The sequence below is a fragment of the Myzus persicae genome, unplaced genomic scaffold, assembly GCF_001856785.1.
Source record: "Myzus persicae strain clone G006 unplaced genomic scaffold, MPER_G0061.0, whole genome shotgun sequence".
Classification (NCBI taxonomy): domain Eukaryota; kingdom Metazoa; phylum Arthropoda; class Insecta; order Hemiptera; family Aphididae; genus Myzus; species Myzus persicae.
In genome coordinates this window covers 216973-239418 of record NW_019101707.1, presented here as the reverse complement: position 1 = coordinate 239418, position 22446 = coordinate 216973, and the positions used below count along the sequence as shown (strand labels likewise).

The 22446-nt window shown below is 27.9% G+C and overlaps 4 protein-coding genes across 5 annotated transcripts; 2 read left to right on the top strand and 2 right to left on the bottom strand.

The window, feature by feature from the left end:
• Positions 1 to 1449: 1449 nt before the first annotated feature.
• LOC111030194 (transmembrane protein adipocyte-associated 1 homolog) lies at positions 1450 to 4739 on the bottom strand. Its single transcript, XM_022309587.1, has 8 exons — positions 4618 to 4739; positions 3880 to 4012; positions 3609 to 3771; positions 3215 to 3411; positions 3082 to 3142; positions 1986 to 2169; positions 1766 to 1895; positions 1450 to 1627 (listed from the first exon to the last, which is right to left on the bottom strand). The coding sequence occupies exons 1-8, from the start codon at positions 4737 to 4739 to the stop codon at positions 1478 to 1480; spliced, it is 1140 nt and encodes a 379-aa protein (XP_022165279.1). The 3' UTR covers positions 1450 to 1477.
• A 1191-nt stretch (positions 4740 to 5930) lies between these two features.
• On the top strand, positions 5931 to 8632 carry LOC111030195. 2 transcript variants are annotated; one of them, XM_022309589.1, is made up of 5 exons: positions 5931 to 6524; positions 6617 to 6717; positions 7503 to 7694; positions 8219 to 8383; positions 8452 to 8632. In XM_022309589.1, exons 2-5 carry the CDS (start codon positions 6619 to 6621, stop codon positions 8557 to 8559), a joined length of 564 nt encoding a protein of 187 aa, XP_022165281.1. In that variant the 5' UTR covers positions 5931 to 6524; positions 6617 to 6618; the 3' UTR covers positions 8560 to 8632. The 2 variants fall into 2 exon arrangements, with proteins under 2 accessions (XP_022165281.1, XP_022165280.1); XM_022309588.1 differs by having other exon boundaries at positions 5934 to 6524; positions 6588 to 6717.
• A 16-nt stretch (positions 8633 to 8648) lies between these two features.
• On the bottom strand, positions 8649 to 12136 carry LOC111030196. Its single transcript, XM_022309590.1, has 3 exons — positions 11732 to 12136; positions 11076 to 11177; positions 8649 to 8862 (listed from the first exon to the last, which is right to left on the bottom strand). The coding sequence occupies exons 1-3, from the start codon at positions 12029 to 12031 to the stop codon at positions 8722 to 8724; spliced, it is 543 nt and encodes a 180-aa protein (XP_022165282.1). The 5' UTR covers positions 12032 to 12136; the 3' UTR covers positions 8649 to 8721.
• A 3087-nt stretch (positions 12137 to 15223) lies between these two features.
• LOC111030203 (exonuclease mut-7 homolog) lies at positions 15224 to 21522 on the top strand. The gene is made up of 15 exons (XM_022309601.1): positions 15224 to 15577; positions 15753 to 16075; positions 16220 to 16360; positions 16429 to 16646; positions 16725 to 16921; positions 17007 to 17185; positions 17244 to 17433; positions 17509 to 17864; positions 18032 to 18175; positions 18676 to 18810; positions 19608 to 19762; positions 19871 to 20104; positions 20165 to 20293; positions 20641 to 20922; positions 21010 to 21522. The coding sequence occupies exons 2-15, from the start codon at positions 15850 to 15852 to the stop codon at positions 21145 to 21147; spliced, it is 2724 nt and encodes a 907-aa protein (XP_022165293.1). The 5' UTR covers positions 15224 to 15577; positions 15753 to 15849; the 3' UTR covers positions 21148 to 21522.
• The last annotated feature ends 924 nt before the right edge of the window (positions 21523 to 22446 follow it).

The following is a 22446-nucleotide window of genomic DNA, read 5'->3' as shown; positions in this document are numbered from 1 at the left end:
TAAATAATATATTCAAAATCACTAGGTATGATAATTCAAGTCTAGGAAATAAATAAAGGTTCCTTAATGTTCCATTATGACTTCATCTGACTCTTTAATAAAAAAAATAATAATAAAGGTACCTAACTACTAGTTCACTGTGTGAACAAGTTTTGTAGCAGTATTGATACACCTACAGTTAATCATATTTTTTTTTATTTAAATAAAAACATTTTGAAAAACAATTCAAACATTGTGGTCCACAACGGAAAATCAAACAATTATCCATATGTAATATGTATTATAGCAAAAAAAGCAATTAAATACAATGTACCTACAATTTGTTAAAATAGTAAATTTTTTTTTGATATTTGGGTTATAGAATATTACAATAATAATTACAAATATTTTAATACAATATGTCCATATGGCAACTATATAATAATATTAATACCGGAAACATAATTTTTTGAATAATAATATACAGTAGGTAATGGCATTTTGTAAAACGAGTAATATTAATGGGGAATTATTTATTTAGTGCAATTATTTGGATGCAGCGAGACCTATTAAGAAATTATCTATAGGTCTATGGATAAGCGTACGCTCCTGCTTATCATTGACCATAATAGATCGTCAACAATTCCAAGAACCGCCTCAAACATACTTGCAAGCACAGGTCACAAAATTTAGTTTTTTTCATTTTTCGGTTTTTTAAATCGGTACAACACAGCTAAAACGAGGAAGATTTATTTTGTTTCTTCCCGATTTCAATTTTTGAAAAAAAACTGTCTATGTCGTAAACCACATAGTAGGCTCTTTTTTTTTAATTTCCATCATAATGTTACTGAACTATTTGTTTAGTATCGATTATGGACTACAGTTGATATATTTATATAATTATACCTGTAAAATGTATGTTACTAAAAAGTAAGCGAAACCATAAAACACATCAGGAATTCATAAATAAATGGTACTATATTTAGTCATTGATTATACAATGAATCAATGCTAATACTTACAATTAAAGGGGCTAAGAACAAGATATTTTGATCTAAATTATATTTTCATATTTCTTTAGATTATAATACATACATTATATATTATTTTATGTATGTTTTAAACTTATTATTGTGCAAATTAAAGGAATCAACTAAGTGTAATATTCACTTAAAAATATGTAGGATATTATAGTTTAAACAAAAATAAATCACAATTTATTGTACTATAAAATAATATAATACTTGATAGAAAGTTATAAATCTAGAATAAAAAAAAATTAAAAAAAAAAGAACTTAGAACATTAAGTAATAATTAAATAATTGAGTAATTTAAAATTGTGATGGTAATTTCACTAATTAAATTGACTAAATTTATATTTAAAAAATATATTATATAATTATCTATTATACAACTTAACCAACTATGTAGTTAACATATTAAAATAATAAAGCAAACACAGGAACACCAGAAAAATATTTTTAAACTACACACTTTATTACTTTTTTTGTTCTTCAATGTCAATAGTTTGCTCGTCCATGCTATAACCAGTAATGCTATCAGGACTTTGTAATGAGGCATTGTACAACGGATTTGCTATTTGTCTGTCACTAACTGAAAAACGAGTGTTGTTGTATATATTATCTGTCTGTAAAATAAAAAAAAAACATTTAATAGGAAAATATCATATGATAAATTTGTTTTAATTATCTTTAAGTAGACCTCATAAAATAATACAATTTTTTTAGTAATGAAGTTAATTAAAAAATCATTTTTCTATATTTACCTGATAAATATAGTCTGAATCAGTTTTTAAAGATGAAAATGACGGCTGATGAGGTAAAGAAACAGTATCTTCTTCAACACGATCATCGTTTTGTGCTTTATAAGAAAACATAATGCTTGATTGTGATACACTAAAATAAAATAAAAATCAACTTATAATAATAATATAAATTGTATAGTTATTATATCGCTTTTTTTTTGGAATCTCAAATAATATTTACCTAAAGAATGAGCTCAAAAACGTTATGTAGACTAGAGGAGTAAATAGTGTAAAATATAGAAATGTTGTTACATCAACAATACAAAGACCTTCTGTAATTTTTAGTAACAAAAATGCACAGCCAATAGAACCAATACCGTTTAGTTGTGCTAAAAGTGATACATATACATAAAATGACCGGTTAACTGAAATAAAAAACGTAAATTGTTAATGATTAGGAAAAATAAAAAATAATAAAATACTGAAAATATATTTTAACCAGCAATTATTATTACTATATTAAATTACTTGACTTTTACACAACTAATAAAAAGTATTACAAGTTTAAATCACATAGTTTATCAAATATCTTTAAAATGGTGTTAATTCCACAAAATAGTAAAACAGAGCAGTGTTTGTGTTTTTAAAAAACATTTTAAGTAATCCTATCAGGAAGAAGATTATTTGTAATCTGAACCAGTAGGTCATATAATCTAAATATATATTATTAGTTATAAAAAAAATCTTATAATGGCATACATATTTTAGTTTAAAAAATTAAACACTTAGAACTTAGAACATAGCTATACTTATAAGTCCATAATAATATTTTAGACTGAAATGGTTTATCTTTACTATCTACAAGATGTATAAGAAAATTATTAATCATTAGTTTATGTGTAGGTGTCTAATGAACATAATATTACTATCAATTGTGCACACACTGCATAGTAGGGTAAAATAGGCACTGTAAATTATGTGCATAGTTATCCGTATCTGGTGTTTTGTAAAGTTTTCCACAAATACAAAATTAAAGTGATAAGAAGGAAGTAAGGGATATCTACAAAGTTTATTTTTGTTATTCCACTGGATATTAAAACATAACACATTTTGGGGTTGCTTGAGTCTTTCTATGCCTTAATCAAAACAACACTTGAATTCCATCTGTGATGGGAGAGTAAAGTTTTTGTTTATTATTTTACTATGTGTAAATTCGGCAGGTAAAGGTACAATATGAATTTTAAAAAAAAATTATCACTGTAAACATCCATAAAAAAACTAAAAACAAGTGGGTTCCTAAGAATATTTTCAATACTAATAATAGCAAAAATATTAACCTGGTAATGCAAGTTTCTCTCTAAGTCTAGTTTGAGGCAATACCAATATGAGCAAATACAGCTGTAAAATAAAATGAATTCATAAATAATGATGAACATCTAATTTAAAACATTCACATATTCAATAAATTACCATAGTAAAAACGACGGAACTAATTAACCAAAATACAATACCACCATGACCAAATAAATTTAAATCCTTTGAGTTGATTCTAAAAATGGAGTCTGGCATAAAAATTTCCAAGGCTCCTTGACTAGCTGAATAAGCTAATGAAATAAATGATGTTGTAATTAGTACATATCTTATACTGCTTCTACTTTCCATATGACCTGTAATAAACATCAAATTGGTAATTTATTCTAATTGATATGACTAGTCTCAAAGTTGTTTAACTAAAACAAAATCATTAAAAACATTTAAGTTAAATTTGAATACCATATTATTTGTATTATAAATTATTTTATAAATTATTTACTTAAATTACTTAAAAATCCAACAGAAAATAATTTTTTTTTGTTCTACTCACCAAAAGCTAAGGCAAAGACTACAACACTCATTTCAGTAGCCAAAAAGAAACATTTGACTAAAATCCAAAGTGTTATATTTATGGAATCAGCGGCCAAATTACTAAAATTGAGTGTCATTGAAATTAGGCATCTTAGTATACTTGTAAATACATTGAATAAAACCTAAATATATTGTTGAATGACTATTAGTAAAATTAACACCTTACAAGTTAAGATAGCATTGTTTAAATAAACAAAGGTTTTATTAGAATATTAATAAAAATTATTTACCAAACAGTAGAATGTAAAAAAAATAGGACTATTAGCAGCTCGAAGTTTTAATCTGGCACGACTAAACTTGGTCACTAAGTACATCATGAATATTAAGTTAGGAATAAGTATTGCTACATCCCATACACGAACGCTTTAAAATAACACAATAGATATAATTAAATATTATTCTCATTCATACGGTAAATAATATCTATATGAAATCAGAAATAGCGAGTATATTATTTTATTATCTTTTCAAATAAAAAATAAAGGGGGCTGAAGAATTCTTATGAGAACATATAATAAATCTTTTGAAGTAAAATAACAATAAAGTATAATATAAACTTAAAATATTTGATTAATTATTACAATTAGTTAAGAAATAAAAATACATTAATATATATTACCTAATAAAAGTTAAGATATAATTTTTTAATTGGTTATATACGCAAATGGAGGATAAAAAACCTAAAATTGGAAAATGGATTTAATTTTCCATCAGAAAAAATTGATGATTTAGCTGTAGGCTATTTCATAACCCTTACTCATTTATGCAATCGTAGTACGAGTATTTGTATGTTGTAAGTCTATCATACATAAAAGTCAATTACAATAAAAATTGTACCTTCTAAACAATGAACAACCCAATAATCATATTTAATAGTATAAGCCAAATATATACTATATTATTGTATATATTGTTTATAGATACATATACAATTATTAGTAAGGAATTAATACAAAATTACTTCTTACTTGATACTCGGTATTTCCATGTAAAGAACCAGTTTACACACATGTTCTTCATCTATTGAAGTACTATTGTTCATTATATTACTGGCCAATCTGTTTGTTTCTAAGCTCTGTGGCTCTTTCATAACTAGTTATTTTTTTATGTTGTCGGATATTATATTAATTTAGTTGATACATTCAGTTTTAATACAATTAATAGATTTATTAACAAATATGGTATTTTAGGTCTTACACAAAATAAAATAGGACACAATATGTACTTGAAATTTAATAGTTTAATTTGGACTAATAGCAATTAATAAGCTATTGTATTAAATTTGAATTGTAAATTAATTACAATCAAATGACAATACTTGCCTAATTTCCTACCATAATTAAATAATTTAAACAGTAATTGTTTCATTAAACACACACATAACGTATCAATATAAGATACTGACATAATGTTCTACGTTCACTTCATATCGTTCACATCTTTTACGTTCGTCATTCACAATATTGAATATTTCGTTTTTATTACATTATTTCGCAAGAGAGAAAAAAATATTATCTTTCAGTGATAAGCGGACCAATTTTTTGTTGTTTTAAAATTGATAAAAATAAACATCTATTACGTCATACAGTGTAACCAAAATAATCATTATTATTTTTTAAATGTTTTTAATGTTCTTTTTTGAGTTACAAAATGTTACCCGCGATCACGATGTAAATATGTTGTATTATACCACTCCATAGAACAATAGACTAATCGAACGATTGCCAAATCTGAACTTATTCTATAATGATAGTGGCATGATACGATATGGAGTATTATTACCCTATGTTCTACCCAAGGTGGATCCACGCTTTGGGATCTACCCCAGACGTTTAAAAACTAAATAAAATAAAACTATTTAAAACTTAATGAATGTATGCATTATTTACATCCCTACTGCATTTTATTTATCATTTGACTAGTAGTCATTACAGAATATTTTGAAATTTAAACTTTTTTAATAGGTACAAAAAACCTTTTTGAATTTGAACTGTATATTAAGATATACTTTAACACAGTCAGGTAATGGAATGGTAATTCATATTTAATTAAAATTCAAAAAATAAAAAGAAAGTACATATTCTATAGTTTTATAACTTGTATATAACTTGTATACTAATAACTTATATAGTCTGTGGCGTGATAGAAATAACATTAAAGTTATTTCTATCATGGTCTGTGGTAAAACGTAGTCCTCCTATCGAACGAAGCGTTTCTGGTGGCCGAATAACCGTGCAGCTTTTGTCGGCCCACTTATAGATATTTTTTAGTTTTTATTGTTCTGTGCTTTTATGACAGGCGTCTTATTCTGTGGCGTCTATAGGAGTTCCGCGTTTGGTCTCCTTATCTCTTATCTTCATGGTCTACCCCCAACAATTGGTATTTGGTAAACAGTAAACACACATATATATATATATAATAGTTATTATATAATATATATATCATCGGTGAGTAAACAACATTTTGAAATTCAATATCAGGATTCAAATAATTAACTGCCGTCTACCAAGTACAAATTGTTACTGACTCTAAGTGGTTATAACCGTTGTCTATAGACTCTTCTATTGTAATATATTCATTAAATAGTAATTACGTTTGTCTTTTAGTGAATACTGATTACTGACTACAACTGTCTAGTCGTAAAGTTGAAAGTTTGTAAGACGTAACTCGTTGTGCAATTGTTTCTTTTAAAGATATTAAATTTTTTTTTTAAATTGTACCTAAAATCTAATTAATGAAGTTTTAATTTTTATGGTAATCTGTAAATAATATAATTAATGATTTTCTCGTACTACAATATGGTTGGTTAACCTTGCGTATTTTATTTGATTATTTGAATCTTGTCGTCAATCGTTATCTTAAATCTATTTTTCAAGTGAGTACAAAAAAAAAACAAATTTGAAACAACCAACTAAAATAAGTCTATAATATAATTTAGTATCTTGGTTCATACTCAAAACGATATAGACATGTCAGCAAGTAGCACTTCATCTTGGTCAGACAAAAGTGAACAAAAAGTTTTCAAATGTAGCGCAAAAGCGGCAACAAAACACCCATTTTCCATACTCGTAAGACTTAAATTAAGATTGTATTTTAAAACATACCTATAAAATAATAATTTAAACAAGGAACTGTGTTACTTTACTGGAATCCTTTTTTACAATTTTTTTTAAGAGTTAAATAGTTAACTATACTGAAAAATATGGTGAAGTCAGAATTTGGTTGTTAGTACTTAGTTTCAAAGTTATAGCCTAATGAAGTCTGCTATTTTGCGATTTTTACGTGTTAGCACATCATTCTAGTTTACTGCGCATATTACAAGTATTTATGCTTTTTTTTGGAAATTTATGTACTACTAGTCGAAAACGATGGTACAATCAGAATTTGTTAGCCGTACTAGTAATGTGCAAAATCCAGGGAATGGAGTTACGGGAATTTCCCCAGGAGCATAATTAGTTTTTAAATATTTATCAATGTTTCAGTGTTAAATTAAACTTATAGTTGTAAATGATCCAAATGACAAATATTTTATATCAAAAAATATTACTACTTACAGAAGAATAAACTTAACACAGTTATACACTTAAATTTCACTATAAAATATGAGTGACATAAGTTTATATTGACTCCTTTCACCTACCGGCTCCGGTTGCTAAAGTCAAGGTCCTCCTCATTATTCGTAATAGGCACAGTAAACTGGAGTGATGCACGAATGCATAAAATCTCAAACTAACAAAATTCATTAGCTCATAACTTTGAAACTAAGTCCGTCAGCCAAATTCTGACTGAAAAAAAATTGCAAAAAAAAGGGTGTCTGACAATAACAAGATACCTTAAACAATCTTTTTTCTAGATGATTGGCAATACCAACTGGAGTACTCAATTGACAGAAGCATTGGTTGAATATCATGAAAACAACCATATTTCTAAAATTCAAGTGCACAGGGCACACAGTGTAAAATCAGCACTTTCTACCCTGTCCAATGTATATGCAGATCTTGTAATTATTTTGTTGGACATAAGTAAGAATGATTGTTTAGTTGATGTAAGTGAATATCTATTTTAATTCCTGAAAATTATAAATTATAACTGGAGCTAGGATTTTGATGACTTGCTTTTTTTTTTGCATTTCTTGTGTTCAATGCTGCATTTTTAAGCTCATTTTGTGTATTTAAACTAATTTTTGTTTATTTAAATTTTTTTTAATATATGTTGTATAGGTAATCTCAATTAGTACCAATAGTATCCTCATAAAAATACTACAACATAACATGATATTATCACTGTTATACCCGTTTTCGATAAAATTATTGTCACCTGTTGGTGAATCGAAGAAATTGAAACTATATTAATAAAATTTTATTTGAATTTATTTGTTTAGTTTACTTCTTAAAACAAATTTTTACATTTATGTCTAATAAAAAAAATGAATAAATAATAATTAATAATAACATTTATTTTGCTCATCTGAGTACCTACATTTTTTAAGAGTTATTAGGTCATTAAAATCCCAGCTTTAATTATAACAATAGTAAAATGATTAATGTTACTATATATATATTATTTTAGGTAGAAGTTAATTTATTAGCTCTGGAACCAGCATTATTATGTGGTAGAACCATTTTAGTTAACCCAATAAACAGTATTAAGCGAAAAGATATGGGAATTTCTTATGAAAATATTGACAGTCTTAAAAGAAAATATAACTTACTTATTATACATGGAAATATAGAGGCAAGTCAATTTTTTAAAATACATACATGTTCAAGGTAATAAGTCATTTATAAATTTATTTGTTTCAGGATTACATAAGTAGAATGTTTTTAGCAAGAAGAATTATGGTTTATTCCTACAAAATCAATAAAAACGGCTTACCAAATATTTTGGAGTTTAATTCAGTTGATATGTAGACTAGTAATCTAGTTTTTTGTATATAATTTATAAGTGCATTACAAATAAAACATTTATGTAAATATATATAAAGATTTTATTTATATACTTTCTACATTTATATCTCAATTAAATAATTAGTTAGCAACAAAATAATAAAAACAACTTTAGTTCTTGCTTTATTATATTGGAGAACTGCTGAATCCTCTATCGGCATAATGTTTGGGTAGAGTGCGGTCTGAAGTTCTTGGAAAACCTGGATCCCCTGGCACACACTGAGATCGAGATTCATGTATTCTCCATCCTGATTTTCTCTCCCAAGTCTTAACACAAAAATAGAAATATTATATAATTAATCTTAAGTCTTGATGGTAACAGTTATTAGTTATTACTTACTACAGATATTCATAAGTATTAATTATAAACATTTTTTTTATTAACCTCGTTGAATAATTTATACAACTTTTTGAGAATTGTTAAAGAAAAGTTAAGAATTCCCAGTGGTTTATGTATGTTATTAAAGAAAATGTATAATTGTATTAAATTAAAAATTAAAACACCTAAGAATAGAAAAATTAATATATATATACATTTTTTTTTTTTTTTATTTAATATGAAAATATACAACTATACAATTAAGCACAACAAGTAATAGTGATGAAGAGGATTACATAACATGAAATGGCACGATGTAGGAGGGCTCCCAATGGAGCTACCTACTTGGGTATTTTATTAATTAATGGAGGAGGTCTCTAACCCATTTACGTTTGAGCCTTCGAGGGGGATTGTCAGGGATGTGTAGTGAAGCAAGAAAACTAATGTTGGGGTTACTATGGGAGCTAAATTTTTTGTGGAGTGAGTGAGATGGGTTTCGGTGATAAGTGCAATGTCAATGTTTCGGCTGTTGAGGCAAAGAAGAAGGTCATGATAATGATTTTGTAAGCCATTTGAATTCCAGAGTAGGAGAGAGAGGGGTGAATTGTTTGAGTAAGAGTTTGTCATTTAACTAGTAGAGTATCGATGAGTTTAGTGAGTAGTGCAATAAGGGGGCTTATTAGGGATTGGAATTGGACTAGGAAATTTGTTAATTGGGTTGTAACGGAATCGGTATTTGGATTTATACAGGGATCGGTGAGATTTTGATTTTTTTTGGGGTGGGAGTGGGTATTGGGGAGGTTTTGATTTAAGGTAGACTGGGAGGTGCTCCATTGGGGTTGACAAAGTGGGGGAAAGTTATTTTCCTGAATGATGTTGGTTTTGATTGAAGTTGAGGAGGCGTCTTGGGTTTCGGTTGGCCTGTTGGTTTTGATTGAAGATCGTCCTTTCAGGATCAGTTTGAATTTGGGACAGCCTTTGTATGATGCTGGGTGATCCCCGGAGCAGAGGGCACAGGTTTCTGGAGTATTTGAGTCCTTTTGACATTCGGAAGAGAGGTGGATATCACCACATTTTACACATCTGGGTGTGTGATGGCAATTAGTTCTGGTATGTCCATAATTTTGGCATCTTAGACTTTGAACTGGGTTTTTTTTTGGATGAGGTGCTTCGATTTTAATTTTGGTGTAGCAAATTGAATCGACTTTGTAGATGTTATGGTTTGATGGAGTAGGTTCAAGGTCTACAAAAAATAATGGAAGTGGGTTTTTGGTTTTGTATTGAAGACAGTTTGTAATTGAACGAGTGATGAAACCGAGAGAATGAAGCTCTTCTTTGATGTAGTCTGTTGGTGTGGTATGATGGAGGTGGCGTATTACTACTCGGAAAGCTTTTTCTTCGTTCGATTGGTAGGTGTGGAAGTTCATATTATTATTTTCGAGAAATTTGATTATTTGTCTATATGCGTTAATTGAGTACGTCATTAGTTTTAATTCGGATGATGAGCTCTTAGTGTTAAACCCGTCGGGGTCGGTGAACGGTTTGATTTTTTTGCAGAAATCGAAGAAATCAATATCGTCTTTTATGTATATAGGCGGTATTTTGGGTTGAACGTTTGAGGTTTCTTGGGATAGCATTTCAACTTCGTTTGAATTTTCATATGATTCGTTGTTGGTGGCGAGGGCTGAGTACCGATTTTTGCTTGAAAAAGAGTTGGTTTTTTGTATTTTTGGATTGGGGGAAGTTGGAGAGGAAGGTGATCTAATCGGTACCGTTTGCCAATTATTTTTGTTGTCATTGCTTTTAACAATTTTAATTGGGTGTATTGTTGTGTTTGAGTTATTTTTGGAATTTTTAATATGACTGTGAGATAATGATGATTTCACTGGTGGATTCATTATAAAACAATATAGATTGGTAATTAAATTAAATTGGTGGGTAGATTGAGTAAATTAAAATATTCATATTACTTGGATTACAGCAGTGTTGATTAGCTTAATTATAAAGATAAGGCAGGTCGTTACGGCACTGTACGTCTACTCACGAGGAGTGCACACGTAAAACTGATATATATACATATAAACTAATTTACAAATATTTTAAGTAGTACATATAAAAACTCTTAAATCCAGAATTTTATTAAATTTTAGCTATAACTTACATTTGTGTTGTAAAGAACGTAGTATGTACCAACATAAATAATAGTGATTCCCATCAATAATTTGCCTGTTAAAAACCGTACATTGAAAGCAGCTCTTTCACCCTAAATAATAAAAACAATCTAATAAGTTATCAATTTATTATACATACAAATAATAAACAGTACCTTATTCATAATTAAACTTAAATAATACCAGTAAAAAGGGGACACATTCACTATTTAAATTTAAATTTAACTGAAGCAGTTATTGATTAGAACTTATATAAATTTATGTTTGACAGATTACTAAACTGATTTAGTTATGAACATAGAGTTTACATGCTGTTTATAAACTTTCACTGTGTAACTTTCCTTGAGTGATTTGAGGCACAATTCTACATAAACGTTAAACATTTATAAATCTAGGTAGTTTAGCAACCTAGGCACGCTTGGTAGTGTCTGTTTGTCATGAATTGAATATCAATATAAATATTTTAAAGCCTATTTTAATAAAATGTCTGTGTTAGTTTGATGAATACAAGCAATTACATACACTATTGAAGTGTAGATAGTAGACTACCCTACTAGTTGTAAAATTATTATACAAATATATATGCAAATCAAATAAGAAATAAGTTGATACGTTTTTATTCAGTTTTTTAGAACAGTATACTTACAATTTTTGGGGCCAAAAACTCTTGAAATACATTCATGGGGACTCTGAATGCACGTCTAATTGGATTGTTCAATTCTTCATATATCTCAGGGACAGCAACTGGTTCATCATGAGACAAGTGTTGATCATGTAAGAATTTTCTACGGAAAGCTCTTTCTTCATCTGTCATATTAGTAAGTCGTTGTCTTACAAATCTATGTCTTCCTTCCAAATCTATTGGTAATGTACCACCAGTTTCATTGGATGGGCCACTAGGGGTCACCCCCGAATTGTTGCTATAAAATCTACGTAAAACATTCATTTTTAAATTTTTCAAAAACTCTTATGAAAACTGAAAACTATTTGAAAAAAATTTAGTCTTGACTCTTGAATAAGTAGTTGATAAGGATATGACAGAAAAATAAAATATTGTAAAAGGTTATCGGGAGAAAAATGATCATATGGCACTAATGTGACCAACATTCTTTTGAAAATGTAATCACTAATCAGACTGGGCAATAGAATATATTTATCACTGGGGAAGAACCACAGTATCTTAGATCATATACAATGTTTATAGTATAAGTATGGTATGCTTATAAATCCATCATGGTTTAAAATAAAGTAAAATAAAAAATATTTTAAACCGTGATCATAATTCACGGCATAGACTTTATACTAGACACTAGTTATACTATGAGTTTAATATAAAGGCTATGGGCATAATCGATAATTACGGAACAAATATAACATGAAAGATAAAACGATTATTTTACCTATAATTGTGGTGTATGCAATGAATCGAGATAGTAGATTAATTCGATAATTATTGCTATTATTGAAATCTTGAGTTTGAAATTAAAAAAAAAAGCATTAATTTCTTAAATGTGATAAACGCCCCTCTGCATGTCGCCTACTCGCCTATGAAGTATTTATTCAAAAAGAAAAATGTCATTGCATTTAATAGAAATATAAATACCTATATGAGCATATGACTTCATTCAAGTTACTTTAATTGTTTAATGATTACACTTTATAGATACCTACACGCAGTTCTTTAAGTGCGAACAATTTTGAAGGGGAACTATAGTCACCGTTCATTAAACAGAGTTCCGAGTTCTTAGCATAGTCTGTACTATTTAACCAAACTGTTTAAAGAAGCTTGCGAGTTCTAAACCTCCATAATTTTTTTCTTTCAAACGTCTATTTGTTCATAAAAATCAAAGAGTTTGTGTAAATAGGACGTAAAAACAAATTTCCCACTAAAAAAATGAGGTTACCTACACATGAAATGCCTGCTCAGTAAAAATAAATTGCAATTCATAGCTGAAATGTTAAAAAAAAGTATTATAATTTTAAAGTTGTTCTAGTTTTATATATTTCATTAAAAACAAATAAGAAGTACCTAATTTATATCATAGAATACCACCACCACGTTATACATTTCTTGTTGAGTATCTCTCGAACTTTGGACTTAAATTAAAGAGGACGTATAATCTTGCATGAAATGTGAAAGAGCGATAGGAGTTCTCCCCCCCCCCCTATACACACTCTTATTACTGTACCTACATATAATATATTATTATTATTATTTTAATACGGGTCCAAGAAAATACAAAAGTATGAAAATTTTCAAAAATAAATTTCTTGTAGTACCTATTATATCATATAAAAATAAAATAATAAGAGGATCAGACGCATGTAGGCAAGACTTTTGAGTAGCAAAACAATTTGACCAACCATAATTAATGCATCTACATTAAAAAAAAATTCATTCAAATCGGTCCGGCCGTTTAGGGGGAGTTCAGTGACATGCACACGTACAGTAAAATTAAACATTAAAAGATTTCATAAATCTACTAAACGTGAGCAAATATTTCATGGAATTCAAGAAGCAACAAACGAAAAAAAATTGAAAATACCGGAAACTATCGATCAATCATGCATGTAGTCAAAGAGTATTATAGATCGATTATTTAGGCATGTGAGCATAGCACACACTGACGGAGCAAGTCTTATTTCATTAGCGGGAAGTATTCTGTTAGAAATCACCCAATCAAGTTTTTTTAATAACTTAAGTAATTTTAGTCTTCTAGATGAGGCTTAGGTGCAGTAAATAATTTAAACAAAGTTTTACAAAAAGAAAATTTACACCTATCATTTGTACCTGTTGTCCTGTTTTAATTTCTTCTTTAGTTGGTCATCTTAAAAATATTGTGCGCATCAAATGACGAGAATTATTCAATTCACAAATGTAAAATACATTCAAATATGTATATGCAGTTTGCGATAAGTAGTTGAAAATGAAAATAAAATAAAAAGTCTAAAAGAAGCTAAAAAATTTGTTGATACAATGATAGAACAAATGCGATTACGTTTTAATGAAAAATCACTAGAAATAATTAAATTAAGTGCTTTATTTGAATCATTTAAATCTTCAATTACGATCTCAGAAGAAGATATATTGAAAATTTGCTTATACTTTCCTAGTCTTGAACTAACCAATATTTGGATAGACCTGAATTTATTTAATTGTGTTAGAAATAGTTTGGTAGAAAAAAACGTAAAAAACCCACGGTCATACATTTAAAAAAGCAAATAGATATTGCCGTATTGGGTATGTACATAATAGAACATTTCAAAAACTGGATAAATGCTTAATGTTGGTACCAGTTCAAACGACCACTGTGGAGCGCTCTTTAGTCTTACAGCACGATGAATAGGATTATGAACAAAATAAGAAATAGAATGGGACAAGAAACTTTACAGTCCTGCATGAAAATTAGCACAGAAGGACCCTCAGAACTCGATGGAGATACAGTGAATGAAGTAATTCATTTGTACGCACGTCAAAAGCAGGGCCGGATTCGTTTAATCTAATTTATTAAATACATAATATTGATAATATTAATAAACATAATACATTCCTATATGGGTTTATGACTTAAGATCAGAATGCAATATCATTAATAATATTATTAAATGTTATTACATTTTTTTACTTTTTTAGAATTAGATAAAGAATTTTTAAGAATTTATAATTTATGTATTCGTAGGTATCCATCTAATACCAATAAATTGGGCTTAAACCGATAGTTTTACTTCCCTTCATTATCTATTCCTAAAGTCTAGTATAACACCTTCAAAATGCACGATACCCCCCAGAAGATATAGACTCAATCATGCCAGTGCAAAAAGATTGTATCTGCATTCTGCATGATTGTCAGATTGTCAAACTTGCAGGTACGTTTGTACTGTGTAACCACATTTATACCGTATGATAGGTTTCTGTATTTATAAGATGAACAGCTCTTTGCTCATATCTAATTATTTTCAAATACCTATTATACAATAATTATTAATTTCCAAAATACAAAATAAAAATACTGATAAGGAATAAATATTATCATATCAGTATAGGTATCAAAAATATACGAACAATCACCACAGAATAATAATAATAATAATAATACAGTATAACAACAATAATAATAATTATTATTCTGTATTTCTGTGTTTATTATAATTTAGTATTTTAGTATCACAGTAGATTTCATCTGTTCAATATTTTGATTTTTGAATTTTGAAATCCATTCTGTGAATTGTGATATTTCGGCATCAGTCATTTTGTCGCTCTTTCCGTAGAATATAGATGATATAGTACTCGCGACTCACCTCTGTCGTGTCTGTCGCGATAATATCAATATTCTGATCTATGTGGTCGACTATCCGGTGAGACCAACTACAAGATTTTGTGCCGTTGCAGCTGCTGAATTAGTCCGTTCGCTGAGAACGTTCTAATGTGCCAATAACGAAATCTTCTCGCTTGAATTTTTCAAACTATAAAGAATTTTTGATAGTGATCACGGTACACTTTTTGTCTATAACTTTTTTTCCTTTCATTATTGATACACAATCTGTACCACCAGGCACAGTGAGAGTATGAGCAATATAAAACAAAAATAAAACTTGAGCAACTTGATGAAAGAAGCCACCCATTGATGACATTTTCTTGTTTAGAACTAACAATAATTTGGTTACAGTTATTAGATATATTCGTTGTCTTACCGTCAATGGTTTTGTGGATGCTGTTGTCTTGACATTGGTGTGCTGGTACCTACATCATCACAAGGACGTATCATGGCTGGACGTTGGAATGAAAACAGTTACAATGCACCAGCTGCCGACGTCGCCAATTTCAGAGGTGCTGGGCCATCTTCAAATCAATCCCCACAGAAGATGCACGGTAACGAGCAGATAAGCTTCTCCAGTTATGGTGTCGGTTCCACGTCTGCAACACCAAACACTTTTGTCTCGCCAGAGGTTGAACACATTGCCAGACATATTCAAAGTATTTGGGCAACTTGTGAGTGTCCTCAACATAATACTGCCATAGACTTGTTTATTATTGTTATTAATAAAAACTTAATTTATGTTAATTGTATACTTAAATAGTTTTTTTTTTAGTTGACACAATTGTATGTGTTTAATTAATTATTATTGTTTGCAGGGAAACAAAGTAAAGTTTTAACTGATACGTTAAGAAGTTTTTTTAAATCCAGTCCCAATCCATACAACTCCTTATTACAATTGATAAATGTCATATCAGAAGACAGACTCAAGGGTAAAGCTAGTACAATGGCTCATACAAGTAAGTAAATTCAACATTGATTTTAAATTACCTAGTCTATTATATTAAAACAATTTTATCAATTACAGTAACTGAAGAATTTTACAAATGGATAAAATGTCATGAAAGTGAATATGAACATTTTTTAACGGATGAATTAAAAATACGAGCATTTAAAATGGTACTTGAAAAGAAAATAAGCTTAAACACAATAAACACCATTGTTAAAATTTTCAAGTGTAATACACATTTAGATTGTATGGAAGAATTAATCAGGGAATCAATTAAACAAAAGAGATTTAAAGAGGCAAATTATTAATATTGGATCATTAAAATATTATTGAAGTGCTTAAGCAGTATTTAACATTGCAAATTTAATTTACAGGCCTGTTATGCTAGTATGAGTTTAAATATACAAGATAGATTTACTGTAGAAGATTTTTTACTTCCCTTGTTTTTCATGAATTTGGTATGTGTAACAGAAGAACTTTTAGTGACCTCTCAATTTCAACAAACAGCTTTGGTAAAATATCTTGACGATTTATTAGTAGAAAATGATGATTGCTTATACTTCTTAGCCAAGTAAGGATTTTAATTATTTAATTAATATTTATTTTTCAATAATCTATTGTCTAATATTCCCAATAATTGCAAAATATTATTTCAGTCGTCTTAATGTTACACAATCAAATAATAATTTTTCTAATAAAAGCCAAATCAAAACCAATTTATCACGGATAATGAAAAAATATAACATTCCAAACGAATTGGCTCCTAACATTACTAGACAAAAGAAGAAGGGGGCATTAGTATACTTGTTTCGTCGTTATCAATCTGGTGCTACTGGTAAATCACAGATGCAGGGTTATGTCTAAGCAATATTATCATAACTTTTATTTTTAAGGTATCCACGCTTGGAGAGAAATGGCCTTAGAATCAATTGGGAATGATGAAGCAATGATGATGGAAGTTGTCAAGATGTTAGATAATTATGGAGACATTCAAGAGTGTATTTATTTTGCCCAGTTATTTGCAATTGACCCATCATTATTGCCATCAACCATACAACAAGAGTTACTTTTCTGTGAAAATGCGTAAGTTAAAATTTAAAACTGTATGTTATGTACTAAAACAATTTATTAATATATTAATATGTTATTGGTTGATAGGAGTGCTGGTATTGATAGATCAATACCAACTGAAGAATACAATACTACAGAATATCATGACTTATCCTTGCCTGATAAACAAATACATATAATTGATTGTGCATCAAAGTTTAATGAATTTTTAGATAAAATTAACATTGAGTTATTTGATGCACATTTGGATGTTTTTGGTTTGGACTGCGAATGGAAACCAGAACTGACAAGTGATAAAAGTGATTTAGCATCCATTCAGCTAGCTACTATTGATTCAATTTACATATTTCATTTACCACAACTGCAGCCAGCTGAAAGTTTTAAGCTTCATTGGCAAGAATTTTCCATGAACATATTCAGTAATATAAATATATTAAAATTAGGCAAGTACGCATGAAATATTTATCGATATTCATCTAAAAATTTTTATAGTATTATTAATATAAAGTCAAAATAGAATCTGAATTCTTATAATTTTATTGCTTAGTAAGTCAACATTTATGTTAGTTGTGTATTATTGAATTATTCATTACGATTTTAAACTAATTAGGTTTTGAATGGAAAGGAGATGCATCTATGATAAGATCTTCATTGCCAATTGATAACATACAGCTCCACGGGCCAGGATTTGTTGATATTAAATTGTTATGGAAAGAACTAGAGACTAAATGGAATTTTCAGCTTCCATTTCAAAGTATATATAAACTCTATATAAGTTCTACAATTTTAAATATTTCCTTAACAGGATATCAACACACTATTTATTTTTTCTCTCGGCCCACCAGCTACATACCAAATTTGTGTTTAGCAGAACTAACCTTGGGCTAGATAAGAATATATTTACCTATTCTCGAACTTTAAATTAAGAAAATTATTTGTGTTTGTACATTGGCCATTTTATGATATTTCAATGAATATGTAAGTTATGTTTTATGTGTATGTAAAATAATAAAATTTAAATATGCTCATATCTAATGTACTAATACAGAATATATTATCAACTTTAAGTTTAATAATATGTCAATTAACTTTAATTCTAAAGTTAAGGCACAAAGTTGGTTCTCTTAACACAAATTTGTTATGTCGTGCATAGGTCAGAGAGATAAAACAATAGTGTGATGCTAGTTAACATATTTATACTTGATTAAAAAAGTATCAAAATATGATTGATTTCATGTTTAATTAATTTTTCAGATCCAAATGAAGACACACCCTATAATAGTCTTTCGGATTTAGTGAAATTATGTTTTGGAAGGCCATTAAATAAGACTGAACAGTTTTCAAATTGGGAAAAAATACCATTACGTTCAAATCAAATTAAATATGCTGGTAACTATATTAAGAGACTTTTTAAATGTTAAATAACTCATCTCTTTATTTTTTAGGTATATAATTTGAAATCATAACAAAATTAAATATTTTTTTATTTTTATGTTTTTATAATATTTATGTCTTTTTGTTTTTTTCATCTATTGATTCATAAAAATATGGTTATATTCCAAGGTACAATGTTTGATTTGTTTAATATATAAACTTAAAAAACCATATACTAAACAAATTTGAAATTTGTGTGCATATGATTACATATTATGTCATATTCAAATTCATATTTTAATTTATTGGTCATTAACTTTCGAGTTCTAAGTACTTACAATTTATTATAGTTGAGCAAAGTGATGGACCAATATTTTGCGGAATATCCCTGTGCTACTTCACTCTGACTCTTCTCATCTAAACTTTAAATAATTACTTATCAGTTATAACTAATACTGCTAGTTTTGAAATTCTATTTTATATATTTTTAAATTATTTTTAAAAACAATAAATAATTAATATAAAATTAAAAGTGTATGTTGTTAAAAGTCAAAAAGTAAACATTTAAAAATGATTATAGTGAAAAACTTTATTTTTAAAATTATGTTACTTGTTAGTGATATTTGAAACAATAAATGTCTTGTGTTAAAATAATTATCTTATATATTATTGATTATTGTTGTAAATAGATAGATTTCTAAACAAATTAACAATTAAGATAGCACAGAGTTTAAAAACTGTTATTGTACAATATAATTGAAAAAAGTTGTCGTTTTATTTAAAAATAGAGTAATATTTGAATTTAATTTCAGCTCTGGACGCTTATTGTCTATTAGAAATTTACAATTTATTCAAGACAAAATGTGAAACTAGTAATATTCCATTTGATGAAGTGTGTCAAAAAATATCAAATAATGACCGTCCGGATATGATGAAACCTAAACCAAAACATAAAAGACATAAATATGTATGTAATAAAAATAGTAAATACACCTAACTAATTATTAAATGCGTATAATGCGTATAATATGTATCATTGAATCATCTATTTATCCATACATTTTTTTGATTTTAGAAAGTACCAACAACTAATATAAAATCTAAGTCACCTCATACTCATGTTTCTGGTGTTAAGCATTTCAAATTTTTGGTACCGTACACTTTAGAGAAGCTAGCTGAACGTTTACGTAAATGTGGTATTGATACTTCCATTGTTGAAAGATCAAAAATAAACGATTGCCATTACATAGTTAACTTAATCAAAACAAACAATTTACATTTTATTGCTTTTGGACATGCATTTTCAAAGGTAAGACTAGTATATTTAATACAAAAATAGGAATAGAATTATGAATCAAATTTTGTTTAGGTAGCAGAACAATTACATACTGGCCAATGTTATTGTGTTCAAAATCACAATTTGGATGACCAAGTACAAGAAGTGTTGAATTTTTTCAAAATTGTTGTTAAAAAAGAAGATCTGAATAGCCGTTGTCAGGTAATTGTTTAATTGTCAATATAAATATTTCAACAGATACTATGTATAGGGATTTTCAACCATTTTAGGTAAAAAGCTAGATTTAATCTCAAAAGTAAAAAGATATATAAAATGTATTACATTTATTGTTAAAACTTAATTAAAACTAATGCAATACAACAAATACTAATTAGAGGATGTCAGCTCTTTTTCTCTGACCGCAGCATAGCAACTGTGACTTATAATCCCTTTATTTATACTAAACAACTTATAACAATTACAGTAAATATAGAGAAAGTGTGTCCAACACACTCATATTTTATTCTCGTCCTTGAAAATATTTTATATTTACATTTGTATTGTTTCAGATTTGTAATAGTGATAGTTATGAGATTGTTAGCAGCTTGCTTATGAAACAAATTTATGATTCTGTTAAAATAATACAAAATCAAAGAACTGTTAGATATAGACCACCCTCTATTGACGAAGATTATGAAGAAAATGATTTTTATGGAGATGAAGATGACTCGGAGGATGAAGGAACAAGTGTTCCAATAAATGCAAAATGTTTGACCAATAATTCATCAAAGCCTGATGATCCTCAGAGTAAACTTATAAGTGGTTATACTAATGAAAATTCAATGATTGATGTAAATACTTAGCAATTCATTTACATACCTATATACCTATATAATAAAAGACAGTAATAATAATTATTTTTAATTATAACATTTCAGGTGAAACCACTATCGGCTGATATGTTTAATGACCAAAATCGTATATTTTACATTTGTAACAATTGTGGTTCAGTCAGGTGGGATAACTTACAATGGGAGAGTGCACTTGGTAGTAGCTTAGGAATGAAGTTTAAATGAATTATTACATAATATATCTTATGTAAAAAATAAACGTTTTTCAGTACAGATTGGTATTTTTAAAATAATTAACAAATTCAACTTAGTTATAACTAGCCTTTTAATTTTTACTGTTCCATAGGTTATGGGTTTGCTGTCCCATATAATTAATTTTTTTCCTGCATAAAAACTTAGTTTTACTCATCATTTATTGTTAAACACATTTTTTTATACTCTTATTCAAAAAAAGAACATATTTGTGCAGAGCTCAGTTTTTGTTGGCGGATTAGGTAATGCATGTCTATCGCCCCCACCGAGTACCATCTATATGACTGTCGTGTAGTGAAGCTCGTATGCTTAAATCAGCTGCCAAATACGATCTTATTTTAATCAGAGTATAGTTTTCCTAATTTTTTCTTATATAATCAAATTTAAAATTAACTGTGATCATTTTATATAATTTATGACTTTTTATAAATATATTTATGTTGAGCCTTTTTATGTGATTTTAGTAGTTTTAAAATGTGTCAACTTACATATTATGTAACATAATTAATAAATTATCGTACTTTGTCAGTGTTTACATTTGGTATTTATATTCACTTTTCCCATGTAATAACACATTTTAAGCTAACCATTGAATTTTGTAAAAAAAAAATGTTATTATAAAAATACTTCAGTTATTTTATATGTGTGTATATATAATTATCTTCGGCTTAAAACGAAATTTTTGCTAACTAAATATAATGTCCTAATTTTCGTGTTTTCTTACAAATTTTATTAAAATTCTAAGTTTAGAAGTTCATGAAAAATTTTCTGGATTTACGCTCAACTGTTTTTTAAATTGTTTTTTGAAAGAGCAAAAAAATTGTTATCGACTTGAGTTAAAAAAAAAACAAATAATAATCGAAAATTTCATATGCCTATACATAGTTCAATACGAATCAAAATATTTTGAAAATGTTATGGTGTATAGAAAATGCTTACGAAAATATTCAGTGAAAATTTCAGGTATCTACGGTCATTTTCGTTATAGAGTTACCCCAAAAACCAAAATCAAAAAATGGTTTTGCTTAAAAATTCCTGTTTTTCCTTATTACAATTTTGAAAACTATTGGTAATTTTAAATTTTAACCTTCCGAATGCACAAACTAGATTCACTTTCCTACCAGAAAAGTTGCTGATGAAGAAAATCAAAGCACTTTTATTGCAAGAAACCGTGATCACAGACAACCAAAAAAAAAAATATATGAAAACACACATCATTGTAAAATCAATACATTCATTGCTCCGCTCAGAAACTAAAATGGTTTACAAAAA